The 13823-nt window shown below is 35.7% G+C and overlaps 1 protein-coding gene across 1 annotated transcript in view; it reads right to left on the reverse strand.

The window, feature by feature from the left end:
- The window catches only part of NFXL1 (nuclear transcription factor, X-box binding like 1), a 50199-nt gene that overhangs the window by 31339 nt on the left and 5037 nt on the right, over positions 1 to 13823 (reverse strand). The window contains exons 5-14 of the mRNA XM_054823091.1: positions 12104 to 12282; positions 11773 to 11934; positions 11567 to 11667; positions 10209 to 10323; positions 9742 to 9866; positions 8652 to 8774; positions 7178 to 7268; positions 4125 to 4245; positions 3334 to 3490; positions 2649 to 2740 (exon numbers count right to left, since the gene is read on the reverse strand). Coding sequence (XP_054679066.1) covers positions 2649 to 2740; positions 3334 to 3490; positions 4125 to 4245; positions 7178 to 7268; positions 8652 to 8774; positions 9742 to 9866; positions 10209 to 10323; positions 11567 to 11667; positions 11773 to 11934; positions 12104 to 12282 — 1266 coding nt within the window. The remainder of the gene's footprint in view (positions 1 to 2648; positions 2741 to 3333; positions 3491 to 4124; positions 4246 to 7177; positions 7269 to 8651; positions 8775 to 9741; positions 9867 to 10208; positions 10324 to 11566; positions 11668 to 11772; positions 11935 to 12103; positions 12283 to 13823) is intronic.

Genomic DNA, 13823 nt, shown 5'->3' on the forward strand with positions numbered 1-13823 from the left:
CAGCTCAATTACCTTATATCCAAGCTAATCTTCCTATAACCAGTTAATTTGGCTTCTAGGACCCCTGCATTCCATTGTAGCATGCTTCTGTTCCACTGCAAGGGGAAACTGCTTAACCAGCCTGATTGCCTTCTGCCAGGAAACCACTGAATCTGCAGATGAGAGGTTCCCCACAGCAACCTTGCATTCAAGTTGAGATGTAATGGTGTCAGATGAACTACTAGATGCATGAAAAACTGGCAGGATCACTGGGCTCCAAGGGTAGTGGCTAGCTGTTTGTATCCTACTTGGACACCAGTTACAGGTGGAATTCTTCAGCCTAGGACCTATCTTGTTTAATTTTTTTTTTTCCAGTAACTTGGAAGAGACAAAATGCATCAATTTTGCAGACAATATTAAAGGACAGTAGAGTCAATACATTCGACGGCAGGGATGCCTTTCAGAAAGATTTAGACAGATTGGATAAATAGGCTGAGAGGAAATTCATGAAATGCAGAAACGAAGAAAGTCCTGCATCTGGGACTGACTAAATCCCAGCAACACTGCAGACTGGGGACTCACGGGTTGAGGATATAATGGTAACTTCCCCTTTATGCTGAAAGACAGGCTCCTTACTGACCTGCATAGCAGGGAGGCAAGAGACAACAATCATACTCTTAAAACAAGGAAAGTTCTGGCTGGATACACAGTGGAGGAAATAAATAAATCTATCAGTATGAGTATAATCAAGCACTGAAAGAGGTTGTCCAGAGAGGCTGCAGAATCAAGGTACATGGGGGTTTTCAAGGTCCAGCTGGACAAAGCTGGGGCAAATTGGTCTGAATTCAGTGCTGATCTGCTTTTAGCAGGAGGCTGGACTAAATGACCCCATCCCAAGGTACCTTCCAGCCTCAATGGTTCTGTGAAATTAATACAGCAAATAATTTTCCAGAAACTCACTTTTAACTATTTACAGAAACAGATACCAAATACATTCAATTCCAAATCTCTGGCTGCTCATGTTCAAAGATACTAAATTATTAGAAAAAAACATCAAAAAGTATTGAAAATCTCAGTGGTTAAGGATGGAATCCCCATAACATCCATCCATCTAGAACAGAATTATTTAAACTATTCTCCATTATCATATTCGTTCAAATGTCACCGTTCTAGCAATGATTCTAAAAACTATGCTAATGATCTAAGAAGGTGTCAGGTATTTTACTTTGTAGCAACACATTACTTTATATCCATGGTTTTGGTTACTATTATTATTTTGTTAATTCAGGAAACTTCTCTCATATCACTATCATTTAAAAAATAAAAAAAGAACATTACGGTTGCAAAGATCAATCAAGAGAGCTAGGATATTCCAGAATTAATATGATCTAGTGCTAATAGAACCTTAATTTGCCTCAAGCACTATGAAATGTAATAACACCTCCTCTAGTTAGAAAATTAAGTACAACTTTTCCACTATGGCTTCCTTCTCACTTAGCAGACTAACCTCCTCTGCGGAAGTGTCTTCAGATTAAAGGAGGTGATTTTGAGGTTGGAATTTAGAGGAACTAGGAGACACACCCTACATAATGCATGATGCTACACAATGACCTCTGCTGAATACCTACATGAGACAGTTTCTGCAGGCATCTACACAAATACTGAAACCAGACAGTTCATAACTACCCATTTTTCACCTTTTAGGAGTCTGGCTTTTAACTTTGAGCCCAAGTATTAGAAGTATGGAGTGATCACAGTTTTGAACAAAAGTACAACCTATCATAGTACAATCCTTGAGAAATTAAGTTCTGAATATATCTACATAGAGAGTTAAATGGATATTTTTGATCATCTTCCTTTGTCTACTTCTCACTTTGTAAAATGAGTACACAATATTCCTTCATTAAGGAGGGATGTTTAAAAATAGGCACTAATGCCTGTGAAGTATGCAGGATTTAAAACAGTAAGAGACTACAACACAAAAACAGACCAAAAAAACCCCAGTATTTCTTTTTTCAGATAAACGTTGAATTCTGAGTCCTTATTCCACAATGTAAACAGAACTCCTATCAAATTGAAAAAGAACGGTGAAAAAAAAGTCATCATCATTATATCTTCGCTTACATCCTCAGCACCATCACAGAAAGAGTTGATTCGGCTCTAGTTAAGGAGCAGAACCTCCTGGACAAGTCAAAAATAGAAAGGAGACAAGTAGATGGGATGAAGGGCATCCACCTGCCGTTAGCATATAATGACTGAATAACTGAGAAACAAAATACCAATTCATTACCCAGAAAACTACAATCCCATAAACCAAACAAGATAGAAACTATATGGAAAAAGTTGTATGTTACTGTCACATTACAATGGCTGTCTTCGCAATTTTCATATTTTTCTTTTAAGGTAGCATTGTGCACAACACGTATTAGAAACAACCAATCTTTACTAACACTGTCAGTCCTTTCATATAGTGAGCACACACTATAAAAGTGTCTATTAAACAACCACCAATGCTCTCAGTTTTATGAAAACGGTGCTCATATAGGCTCATTGCATGTAAAGAGGAAAATATGGTTATTTCTATGTCCATCTCTACAACAGTATGAAAAGAAAAAAAACTCTTTTCACAGTAAAACTTTCTTTTATTTGTTTTCTTTTTTAATACTTACACTGGTATAGGAACCTCACAGGGAGGGCATGGTAGTGCAGTTTGAATAAAAGCTGGCTCAGATGGCTGTTCCCAAGGACCTGCAGACTGATGCTGAGAGCAAAAGACAACACTACTGGAATACAAAACATAATTGGAACTATCTGCTTGACCATAAATAAACATATCATCTAAAGAGATCACAGTTCTAACAAATCCACTTTCTAGTAACTAACTTTTTACTAATGGAAATTTCGACACACCCTACACACAAAAAATTACAATTTCATCCTTAGCGAGGTTAGAGATAGGGAAATGAAGGCCTGTGGCCAAACAATTTCTCATTTCTAACTTGTGCAGATTTTGATGGTTTAGTAAATATACTTTTTTTTTTGCTATTATGTTAAAAGTAATTGATACATTTGAAATTAAACATTTGTAATACAACTTTAACAAAAATCTTATAATTTCTTGAGTAATTGTAACTGCTAAGAACTGCACATTCAATGATATATATTACAAAATTAACTAGATTCAACAAAGGAGCTAGAACCATTTAGTTTCTCGGTTAAGCAGTAGGCATACCTCTGTGCTTGATTATTTATTTACTCTGAACTCCAAAAGCCTCCAACATAAGATGGAGGTTAAACAACTGTTGCTCATTCTTCAGAAGACAAATAACACACCATTTTTCACCATTTACTTACTAAGCCAGTTTGCTTCACAAGTGCTTCATCATGGCAGGAAACAGGGCACAAATGACCACATGTTAACGTTTTCTGGCAGGACTGACGACACGGAGGACACCGACCAAAGTGACAATAGTGTTTCTCTTGGGTAGGATGATGACAGGTAGGTGGTCGACTGAAGTAAAATCCAAGAATGAATCAATATGACAGCAAGAAATATGATGTTATAGTCACTGGACAGTTATGCTCAAAATAAAAAGAACTGAGACAAGTTGGTTTTTTTAAATGAGTTTACTTCTCACCTTCAACAGTGGTTAATATTACAGTAAAATTATACAGGAGTTTTAAACTAAATGAAAATCAAAGTTGGGTTTGTACATTCAAACAGCTATTTCAATCCTAATTCTACTCTGTGCTAAGCAATCTTGCTACACCCCAGAAGAAAATATTCTACTTTTTCCTTTTGCTAGTCAAGTTTTCTAGGTAAACTGCCTCATGGAGGTACTTCAAAATGTACCAGAGATGACTTGAAGAAGGGAGTGGGACTACAGAATTAGAAGTGCTCAGTGGGACAGAACCCTAACAGCCGCAAGCTGCTCCTGAAACCACAGCATCAAAGAGGTGTCTGATAGGAAGGAGTATTGCTAATCTCCATCCGCACAGTCAAGAACACAGAAAACTGAAAAGTATTATCTATAATCATATTAAAGGAATAATTTTTGCCTTTTAAAGTTATATTTTACTACTTTCTTTTAGGACACCTTAAATTCCACTGAAGAACTAGAAACACACACACTTTCTATACTGACCTGCAGAGCTGCTTGCATTTGGGAGGTTTGATGGTGCGTTCTCTGCCACAGGGCACTTTCATGACAGTTTTTCCACAATTACATTTCACATCTACAGTCTCTGGACATGGATTACAACTACCTAAAATTAAATAAATTAACAATATGATAATCTGTATAAGCTACTGATTATAAAAAATGGTAACTAACGTAAGTCTGAGCATGCACACAGTATAATTGTCCTATCCTGATTGATCTAAATAACAGACATCTGTTAATTTTTTATTTCTGCTTAATTTCAAATCCTTCTTGGGAAAGAGAATTTCACCATTCTTAAAGAATAGTAATCTTGATTATTCTACAATTGTTAACTGGTATCAAGTTAGAAACAATCCCACTCACATTTTAACAAGTCAGCATTATTAAAGCTCAGTCATTTGGATCACACAACACTAAATATTTGCTGTTTATATTTCAGTCTTATTTACATATAAAGACATATCATTTTTCATCTATATTCAAAAAAAAAAGAGACATTAAAAAACTGGTACAATAAAGTTTTGCAGATTTTGTACTATATTGTTCATCCTCTATGTATAATTATTTTTGAAAAGATCCTCCCTCCTTTATAAAGTTACTCATGTTACTACCTGATATATTTAAAAAAAAAATCTGTAAAATATCTATGTTTTAATTTACAGCGCTCTCATACTATTTCTTTATCAAGTGCCAACTGCTAAGTTTTACTATTAATTAACAATAAGAATACGCGTCTTCTAAAAAAAGCAAATTTAGACATTGGATTTTGGCTTACTAATCCTGTTGCATTGTGAAACTTAAAGAAAGCAATGCTTTGAAAGTGTTATCAAGAGCACAACTTTTTAAGCAATCCTAACTTGTTAGCAGGATCTGAGAAGCAATGCTTCAAGAAGCAGATTTTGCAATGACAAAAGGCTGCTGAAGAAAAAAGGATGGAAGTATATAGTCTTTATAATGCAAAGTAAATTAAGTTGTAATATATTATCAACACACAAAACAGCTATTTTTACAAAATAAATTGAAGGTCTAAAGCTATGCTGCCCAGAGTGGCTAATATGTGTACAATTTACTTAAGTATTCTATTAACAAAGACAACTGCCTACATTCTCAAGAAGATGAAAGAGCAGAGATCACATATGAGCCTAAAGTAAGGTGAGAGCACACTGTTCTCAAATCAAGTGTTACAATGTACTACAGTAAGAAACAAAACATTTCTATTCCCTGGCAACACATTTAAATTTCAGCAAGCATGATTAAATACTTTAAAAAAATAGATATATAAAAATCAAACCACAAACAGAATAGATTAAGTTATTTTTTTTCAGGGACCTCTGCTAAAGGCCAAGTGCTTATTATCAACAACCTCTCATAATTCTGAGATCAGGTACCTTTTCTAGGAGGTATACTATTTCCTTTAAAATCAGTGGTCACTGAGATCTGGCAGCTCACTGCAAAATTAACCTGACCTGGTATTACACACTGAAGGTAAGATAATTAATCATAACTTTCTGCAGCTATTAAAATATTGGTATATAAGGAAAAACACATGAATATAAGTATTTTGAAATCAAAATCATTGCCTATATTAGGAATATTTTCAAACATTCTGACAAGATACTACAAATTGTACTAGACTGTTAAAGCACACAGAAGTTATTTTCTTTTCTAAATTTATCATCTGATATCATAGTTAATAGCTTCATGGGATGTAACTTTTGGCAAGAGTTAGCACTTAAATATTGGCAATTGAACTGTTTTATAAGCTACATACACTTTAACATGTATGCATTTGATATTTACATTCTCAAAGTTAACTTGTGGGTTTTTATAGGAACTGATTTATTATTTTTATACTGCTGTTATTTATTAGAAATCACTGTCACTGTACATTGGCTGTAAGATGAAAACAGTATCAAATATAAACAATTTAAAAGTTTATCCTATAATGCAGCATTAGCTCCTTAGTTTTCCAACCAGAATTTTATTCTATGATTTAGTTATCAACCAAACTAATGCAGAAAAACAACATTACCAATTTTCTTCTGACAGTACAAAAAAAATAAATAAAATAAAATGTATTTCTAGGATTTTGGAGAGGTCTGGAGGAGGGAGAAGAAACAAAGGGGAAGAAGAGAAGGGGCACAGTTAACAGGGAACAAACGACTAGTTTGTGGTGACAGATTTAATAACAGGTTAACTGGGACAAGTACCCCATTTACCTGTTCTGTCCTTTTAAGACTCACTGCCTCAAAAGCAAGATTGGCTGAACAAGTTGTGAACTGTTTCCTGGGCTGTCACAATTTATAGTTCAGAATACTAAGGGAAATTACATAGGCTGCTGTTTCAGCAGGGCAGCAGCTTCTGTGGGGAAAATTTCTGAGAGGGCAGCCACTTTTTCAGTCATTCCAATTTAAGCCCCTGCGAAGCGAAAGTCAAAGCAATTGGCCAGGATAAAAACTGCCAAGTAATTTTGGCTGTTTTCAGCATCTTTTTAACCAAGGTCACCGGATGCAGAAGTAAACTTTTTTTGTTATCCTTCATATAGTCAGTAACAAGGTCTCATTTTCTCTTTTATGAGTAAGATACCAATAGACATTCAAATTCCATCCATTTTTTTTAATTTTAAGCCCACTTGTATCACACGTTGTATTCCAGGATTTTGGAAAACCATCCAGATGCAACCAGCACCATCATTTTCTGTATGTAGTTGGACTTCGTTATGCATATTCAGTAAACAGAATTATTTGGGAAAAAAAAGTCAAGCAATGAATTTTGAATTAAGCAGCTGGAAAGGGGACAGAGCGTTTTCAGAGGGACAATGCTAAGCAAAATTACCAGGTAAAAACAGGTTGTCATTATTTACGTCCTTAAGCTCTAACCAGCACTAAAAACCTTTAAAACACACTGCCCCCACGAAAAGCCCACATGCAACAAGGGACAGAATTCATTAAGCGCTACACAGAGCCATACAAGCATGAAGTTTGGCAAAAATAAACGATGTTCCATCACTACGGGGATCCTTCACCTATTCTTACCTCTGTGGCAGCCTGAAGGACATTTGTGATTTCTGCAGCCTAGAGTCCGCCCACAGACTTGATCACAAGGTGGACAGTTTCCAGAACAGCACTATTAAAAAAAACCAAAACACAAACCTCTATGTAACTGAAAACTTAAACGTTTCTGGTATAAATTTACCCTCTTCTACTATCTTGTTTTTTCAATACTTCTTACAAAAATTTTCACGCAATTTAGTCAAATTTCCTCAAGTTCATGCCAGGTATAGAGAGAAGACCATCTGTAAAGTTGTTTTAAAAAATTCAAACTACAAAATAACAAAACACAAAGTTGAAAGCATCATTTCAACAGACTAAAAAGGCAGAGGGCTTCCAAAAAGCATAAGAACATTTTATAAGTTCAAATTATTATAATATTTTAATCCAAAATAATTTCAGAAGATTACATGTAGGATATCCAACAGTTTGCCACACTACAATTTCTTCCATTTTTATACTATATCGTCCCTGGTATAAAAATATTTTAAACACTTTTTACCTTTGTAGTAAAGGTCAGATAACTTTAGGATCAGTTATCTACCTTCTGTTCTTATATAAAGTAGTAATGTGGAAGAATCAGAACACATCACAGCACCACCACATTGGTGGATGCCAGGTCAGGAGAGAACCCCATCTTTTCTATTAACTTGAACGGTACCCTCCTTCCACACTGTATAAGGAAGGATGGCAATTAGGAAGAGGAACCTGTTTTTTTTAGCATAAATTAAAGATGAAAAGATTGCATTTATTTGTTTTGCCATCTTTTCACATACAGCAAATTCACTGTAATAATAATAATAATAATAATATTCAAAAATATCTAAGAATAAAATTGTATTTTTCATGCCTCTTTGCAGTAAGAAGTCCAACTTTTGTAATATCTTAATTCACACATAGCAGGCAACTTTCAGGCCTTCTTGAATCAATAAACTGAAAAGATAGGTCTGAGCTATCAATCATTCCTTTGACTTCAAATGAGAAGGGAAACAAAACTCAAATTCCTAATTGTCAGACCACTGCTCTCTGCAGTGATGCATATTATAAGGTCAGGTGCTGCACTGTCAAAAATAGGAGTATGTCCCTTAGAAAGTTATGAGAGATTCCCAGCTCTTCCTACAAAGTAAGGAAATAAATGGACTTAACTTCCCCAGAATACATAAAGCATCAGTAACTACTCAAGTATCTGAAAGCAAAACTGCCTTCTGGAAGTGAGAAATTGTCAAAATCCCCTCCCAGATTCTAAGGCCACTGAGTTTTTCTTGGTGACATGCTGTTCAGACAATTCTGGTACACTGCAAAGTAATTTGAATGACATGGAAGAAAACTATTTCTATACGATAACGTGAGGTGGAATAAACAGATTGATATGATTTATTTTTAATATATTATATATAAATTAAAAAAATGTTGTTATCCCAACAATACATTTGACAAAAGATCATCTCTGGACACTTACCTTTCTCCTACATTGGTGCTTTTGGCAATCACGAATTTTAGTACACTTTGTTTCACACAGATATGGCTTATGACATGGCATGCGCTTAGAGTGCTTTCCACAGCGACACTGTTTTTCAACTTCCTGGGCAGAAAGATAGGAAAAAAGCAGGGTATTTTTAATACAAAACAAAAGAAAAAAAAAAGAGTGGAAAATAAAAAGTTCTACTATTAGCTGTAAAGAAAAGTTCATGGGAGAGTAACAGTACAATGCTCTATCACAACAGGAAGTATAACACGTGCTTGGAGCAGATCACCTATCTGTGCAATAACTACTTGGGGATTTTGTGTGGTTATTGCAAACATTGTGCTCTAGATGGCCACCTCACTAGCCTTGGTCTTACCAAGAGGGAAGTCACTTTAAGGGAACCACTCAAGTGTGTAGCGCAAGATGTCACGCGTAAATGCAAAACAAATTCACACAAAAAAAAAGTATCTCTCCTGCATAGTAAACTAGATTCATCCATTGTGTATACAGATAATTTAAGAAGTAGGTGAGCAGGTTTATCTGACCTTCATCCCAGCTATTGTGCTAGCTACTGTCACCATAGACTTTGTAGCCAAAGCTGGTTCAGGAAGAGAACTGAGAGCAGACAAAGCAACAGCTTTATAGGCCAGACCACAGAAGCTCCATAACTATTTAGAGCAGAGCAAAATATTATTTTCTTACTAGCAAGGAAATAATGTTATGTTACAGCATCTTCCATTTCACTAATGGAGAAATAGCATACTAAGACAAAGCAGCAAGGAAGCTAGAAGAGATAGGGAAAAAATTAAATGTCTTTTAGGGCATAATTAATTAAAAAAAAATAAACAACCCAAAACAATAAAACCCTCATCCATGCCTCAAGTCAGATACATAATACTCAACTATTAATTCAGAATGGTCTTGGTGCAGGGGGGGATAGGGAAAAAATGTGTTGCTTTTAATGAACAGAAAGTTATAGATTTTGTGATAGACATGATTTCATTTTCCTTAGGAGACTTGCACGGTTCCACACAAAGCGTTTGAAAACCCTAACAAAATGTGAGCCTACTACAGTAAGACTAACCTGTCTGCATATTTCACAGGGACCTCGATGACAGCGCTGTGAACATTTATGGATGCCACATTCCAGAACTTTGTCACAACTATCACCACAGGTGGGCACATCTTCTGTACAAGGCAACGTAAACTCTAGATGAAGAGAGAAAAGTACAAGTATTTAGAAAAAAAGCCAAAATATTTAGAAAAAAATGCACTAATATGACTTCAAATGCCAAATCTCTCTCTGATTTTTTTTTTTTAAAAGCTTCTCTAGAATTACTCAATTATTCACATAATCAATTAAACCCCTGGTCCTAAATAAAGTTTTGAAAGAATTAAGCAAAAGTTAATATAAGCTGCCATAATTCAGTGTTTGTAAGAACTTTTTATAGACCCTGCCCCGCAGAATGAACTTGAACTACTGACTGTCAAAAACTGGATAACTTTTTTTTTTATTAAAAAAAAAAAAAGAAAAAAAAAAAGGCAGCTCACTTGATTTTCCACATGGGCAGGACCTTTTCCCAGAACGAGGACAGTCTCCGCAGGGACCAGCATGACAAACTTGTTCACATGTGTGATTACCACAAGGCAAAGGTTTCCCACACATCTGGAAAACTCAGACAAACAAAGTGAATGCAATGTAACGGAACTATATACCAAGACAAACCAACCCAAGGGGAAAAACTAGGGGTGAGGGACATCCGGGTGGAATGTTAATTGTTCTGAATTTTGTTAACAAATCTTGTATTCGCCGAGTTTGCCAAATAAAACCGATCACTCCTGCAGTGATCCTGACTGGAAGACCACTGTATACTGAGGAGTTAATCGTTCATATAACAGTTAACTTGAGTAGTCCCAGGCCTATGCTGTGCTGCACCTACAGCTTGGCCTTCAGGCTTGTGTTGTGCTGCACATGTCCCCTGGCCACAGGATAAATTTATTGTAGCAGAAGAGATTGGAGGCAGCTCCCACTTGGTACCAGTGTTTATGCCACCTGCATGTCCTTGCCTTTATCTAAAAGTGCAGCAAGAAGTTCTCATGTGAACATCCTTTCTGTTTGACAGTAGAAATGATGAACAGAGTTGTTTTCCTGTAATGAAATCCTACAATAGCTTCAGTAACCAAAATGGGGTAACCCTTTCTACAGATAGGGTCCGCACTGCACGCTGCACATGGATCAGAGACTCATTCAATGCAGCACAGCTTGGGGTTCCTAGCATCTAAATGCCCATACTATAGTTTATATTATATGCTCTTTCTCTATAGTGTCAACTGAAATAAATCACATTTTACCTGATACTTTACAGAGGCTGAGTGCCTTTCTTACTGGGATCATAATGACCAAGTACCTCCTGGTGCAACCTCCTGCCTACCACTTAATTTTTTTTTAATTTTTTTTTGCAGTCTGTCAATCCATAGCCTAGGTCCTAAGAATGAGCTGCAAATATACTTCAAAGAATGAGTCACAAAGCTTTCATTCTGTTACAGTCATTAGAAATAAATAAACATGAAACCACAGCTTAGTAGATAAGAGTTTCATGCTTATTTTTGAAGATTGCAGCTGAAATTTCAACCTCAAGTACAAGAAAACAGAATATACAAGGTCAAATTCACTGCTAGCTTGACCCTAGCACAATTCCAGAACAGTGACATTTTAACTACTGTCAGAAATGAACTGGGGCACCAAATAGATCCATTCTCAAACACTGCTGCTTACATTTTTGATTGCACTTCCAAAACCTGAAAAATAAAATTATTTTCCTACCGAATGAATTCTTCCAATCCTTAATACTGAGTAATCAAATTTTATAAAGAGGTGAAATAAGATAAAAAGGACAGCTTCAACATACCTGATCACACTGCCACTGAGGACTTGCACAAAGTCTTTCTGCTGTCTGTCTTCCACAGATGCACCGTTGTTTACTGACTCGTGGACAAGGCTGACAATCTCCTGTATGTAATTGTGAAGTGACATTGAGAGTAGGAATTGCAAAAGAATGACGTATCTTAACAATTAAAACAACTACTCGTCTGAAGTTTAAGAAGGCAGGTCTACCTGCATGACAGGAATTCTCACAAGCATGTTGTCCACACAGCAGCGTTCGTCCACACGGCAGGCGACACGACCATTCCTTGGCACTGCACCTTCGGGGCACTGGTTTAGCCTTCTTACAGTGACAAGTGGTTGTGACCATCTTTGGGCAAGGTGGACAGGGTCCTAAGTACACGAAAAAGAATACCTCGCTAGTGGCCATTCAGCAAATTCAGCCTTGACTACATCTGGTTTATTTTACGAGAATTTTAAATATAGCTAGAAGATTTTAAGTAAAATTGTATAACAGCTACATAAATACAGGTCACACAACCAAGAGACACAATGGATTTACCTGGATGACAAAGCAGCAAACATTTATGACCACAAGAAGGTTTGAATTCCCTCTCACATATCTGACCACAGGAGTGAGGTACCAGCCATGGGTCCAGTGTTGGATTCTCCACTTTTCCACAGTAACAGTAATACCTACTGGGAGTTTCAGACCGTTTGTATTCAAACCTACATTTTGGACTACAACAAGGGAAAAAGGGAGTGAAAAAAAGCAATTTTTTTTTTTTTTTAAAGAAAAGCAATTTTTATCATTTCAGTTTCCCAAGATTGTTACCAGGCTACCAATTAACAATTTTACAACTACTGTAACCAATAACAACATAATTAAATTTATAATACACAATAAAAGTCTTGCTATATGTTGGATTTTACAATACATTCATTAGAATGTCTAAGGAATTGTCCTATCACTAAAATCTTTTTAATATAAAAATATATACCAAAAAAAATCAGTTTAGCAAGCATACAGAACAATTTTTATGTCAAATAATACCAAAGGAACGTATGCAACAAAGAGTTAACCTACTTAAACAGACCCAATCAAAAAAGAGATTAAAAACCAGGTTTTTACCAGCAGCAATTTATAAGCTATGTAAATCAAGATTTAGCAATGCTATTAAAACTATGCATAATAATTAAAATTTTATCTGAAAGATTTTAGATTGTATCAGTTCAGCATCTTAGTTATTATAAGATGCACACCTTTATTTGTTATCCTTGATGGTGTCAGAGAGTAAAAAACAGGTTATTCCTAAAAGTAGATAGGCCACAAAGGTCTGGAACATGTTAGCACCACACGCCCTAAAGGCTTTCAGGTGCAAGCCATGGATGAGGGAGGCAACACAAGGAATGAGAAACAAAGCAGCTCCCATTTCTGGCTATACAGGGAAACGACAAGAGACAAGGAGCTCCTCCTCAGAGAAGAATAGAGGCCTTAAAAGACCTATGCACTCATTTTTATCAAATAAAATGTCAATTTGTCCCTATATATTACAAGCCATTATCCATTTCACTATAGTAACTGCACAGTTTTATTATGTGCTTAAGTATTAAATAAAATACTATTCACCTTGAAATTTTTTCAGTATAAACATTGTGCCTAAACACAAAACTCATCTGTAGTAGAACAGGCTTTATCAACTTGAGACACTGCCAGCCAACAATTTTATACTTTACTTCCTAAACAAACCTGCTCTCTGAGATCCCCACTAATAAAGCTTTTGAATCCACAAGGCACTTTCAATGAAACATCACAGAGGATTGCATCTCAAAGAGATTACTACAAGTTCCCACATAAAAGTAGGTGGGCAAATAAAGCATAAAACAAACACACACAGAAAAACCTTGACTGAACTTTCAGACACAAACCTATTGAAAAAGTAAGCTTCGTTATTCATGCAGCCACAATATTACCTCCTTCTTTATACAATCTCATGTAAAACCGCAAGACTGGCTTTAAAGCTTGAGTTATACAGAAACGAAAAATAATAATAATAAAAAAAATCCCTAAATCTTACTATTTTATAACTGGGTTTTCATTTATTTATTTCACAGTGCCAATTATAAAAGTGACAGATAAATATGTAAAGCCACCTAGAAATAAATATTAGTAGCTGAGACACAATAGATAAATTGCCCTCTCATAGGTTAAAATCAACTTGATGCAGCAGGTTTTTAGTATCGCTGTGAAATATTCCTGAATCATGTTCATGAAAACTTAA

The sequence above is a fragment of the Grus americana genome, chromosome 4, assembly GCF_028858705.1.
Source record: "Grus americana isolate bGruAme1 chromosome 4, bGruAme1.mat, whole genome shotgun sequence".
Classification (NCBI taxonomy): Eukaryota; Metazoa; Chordata; class Aves; order Gruiformes; family Gruidae; genus Grus; species Grus americana.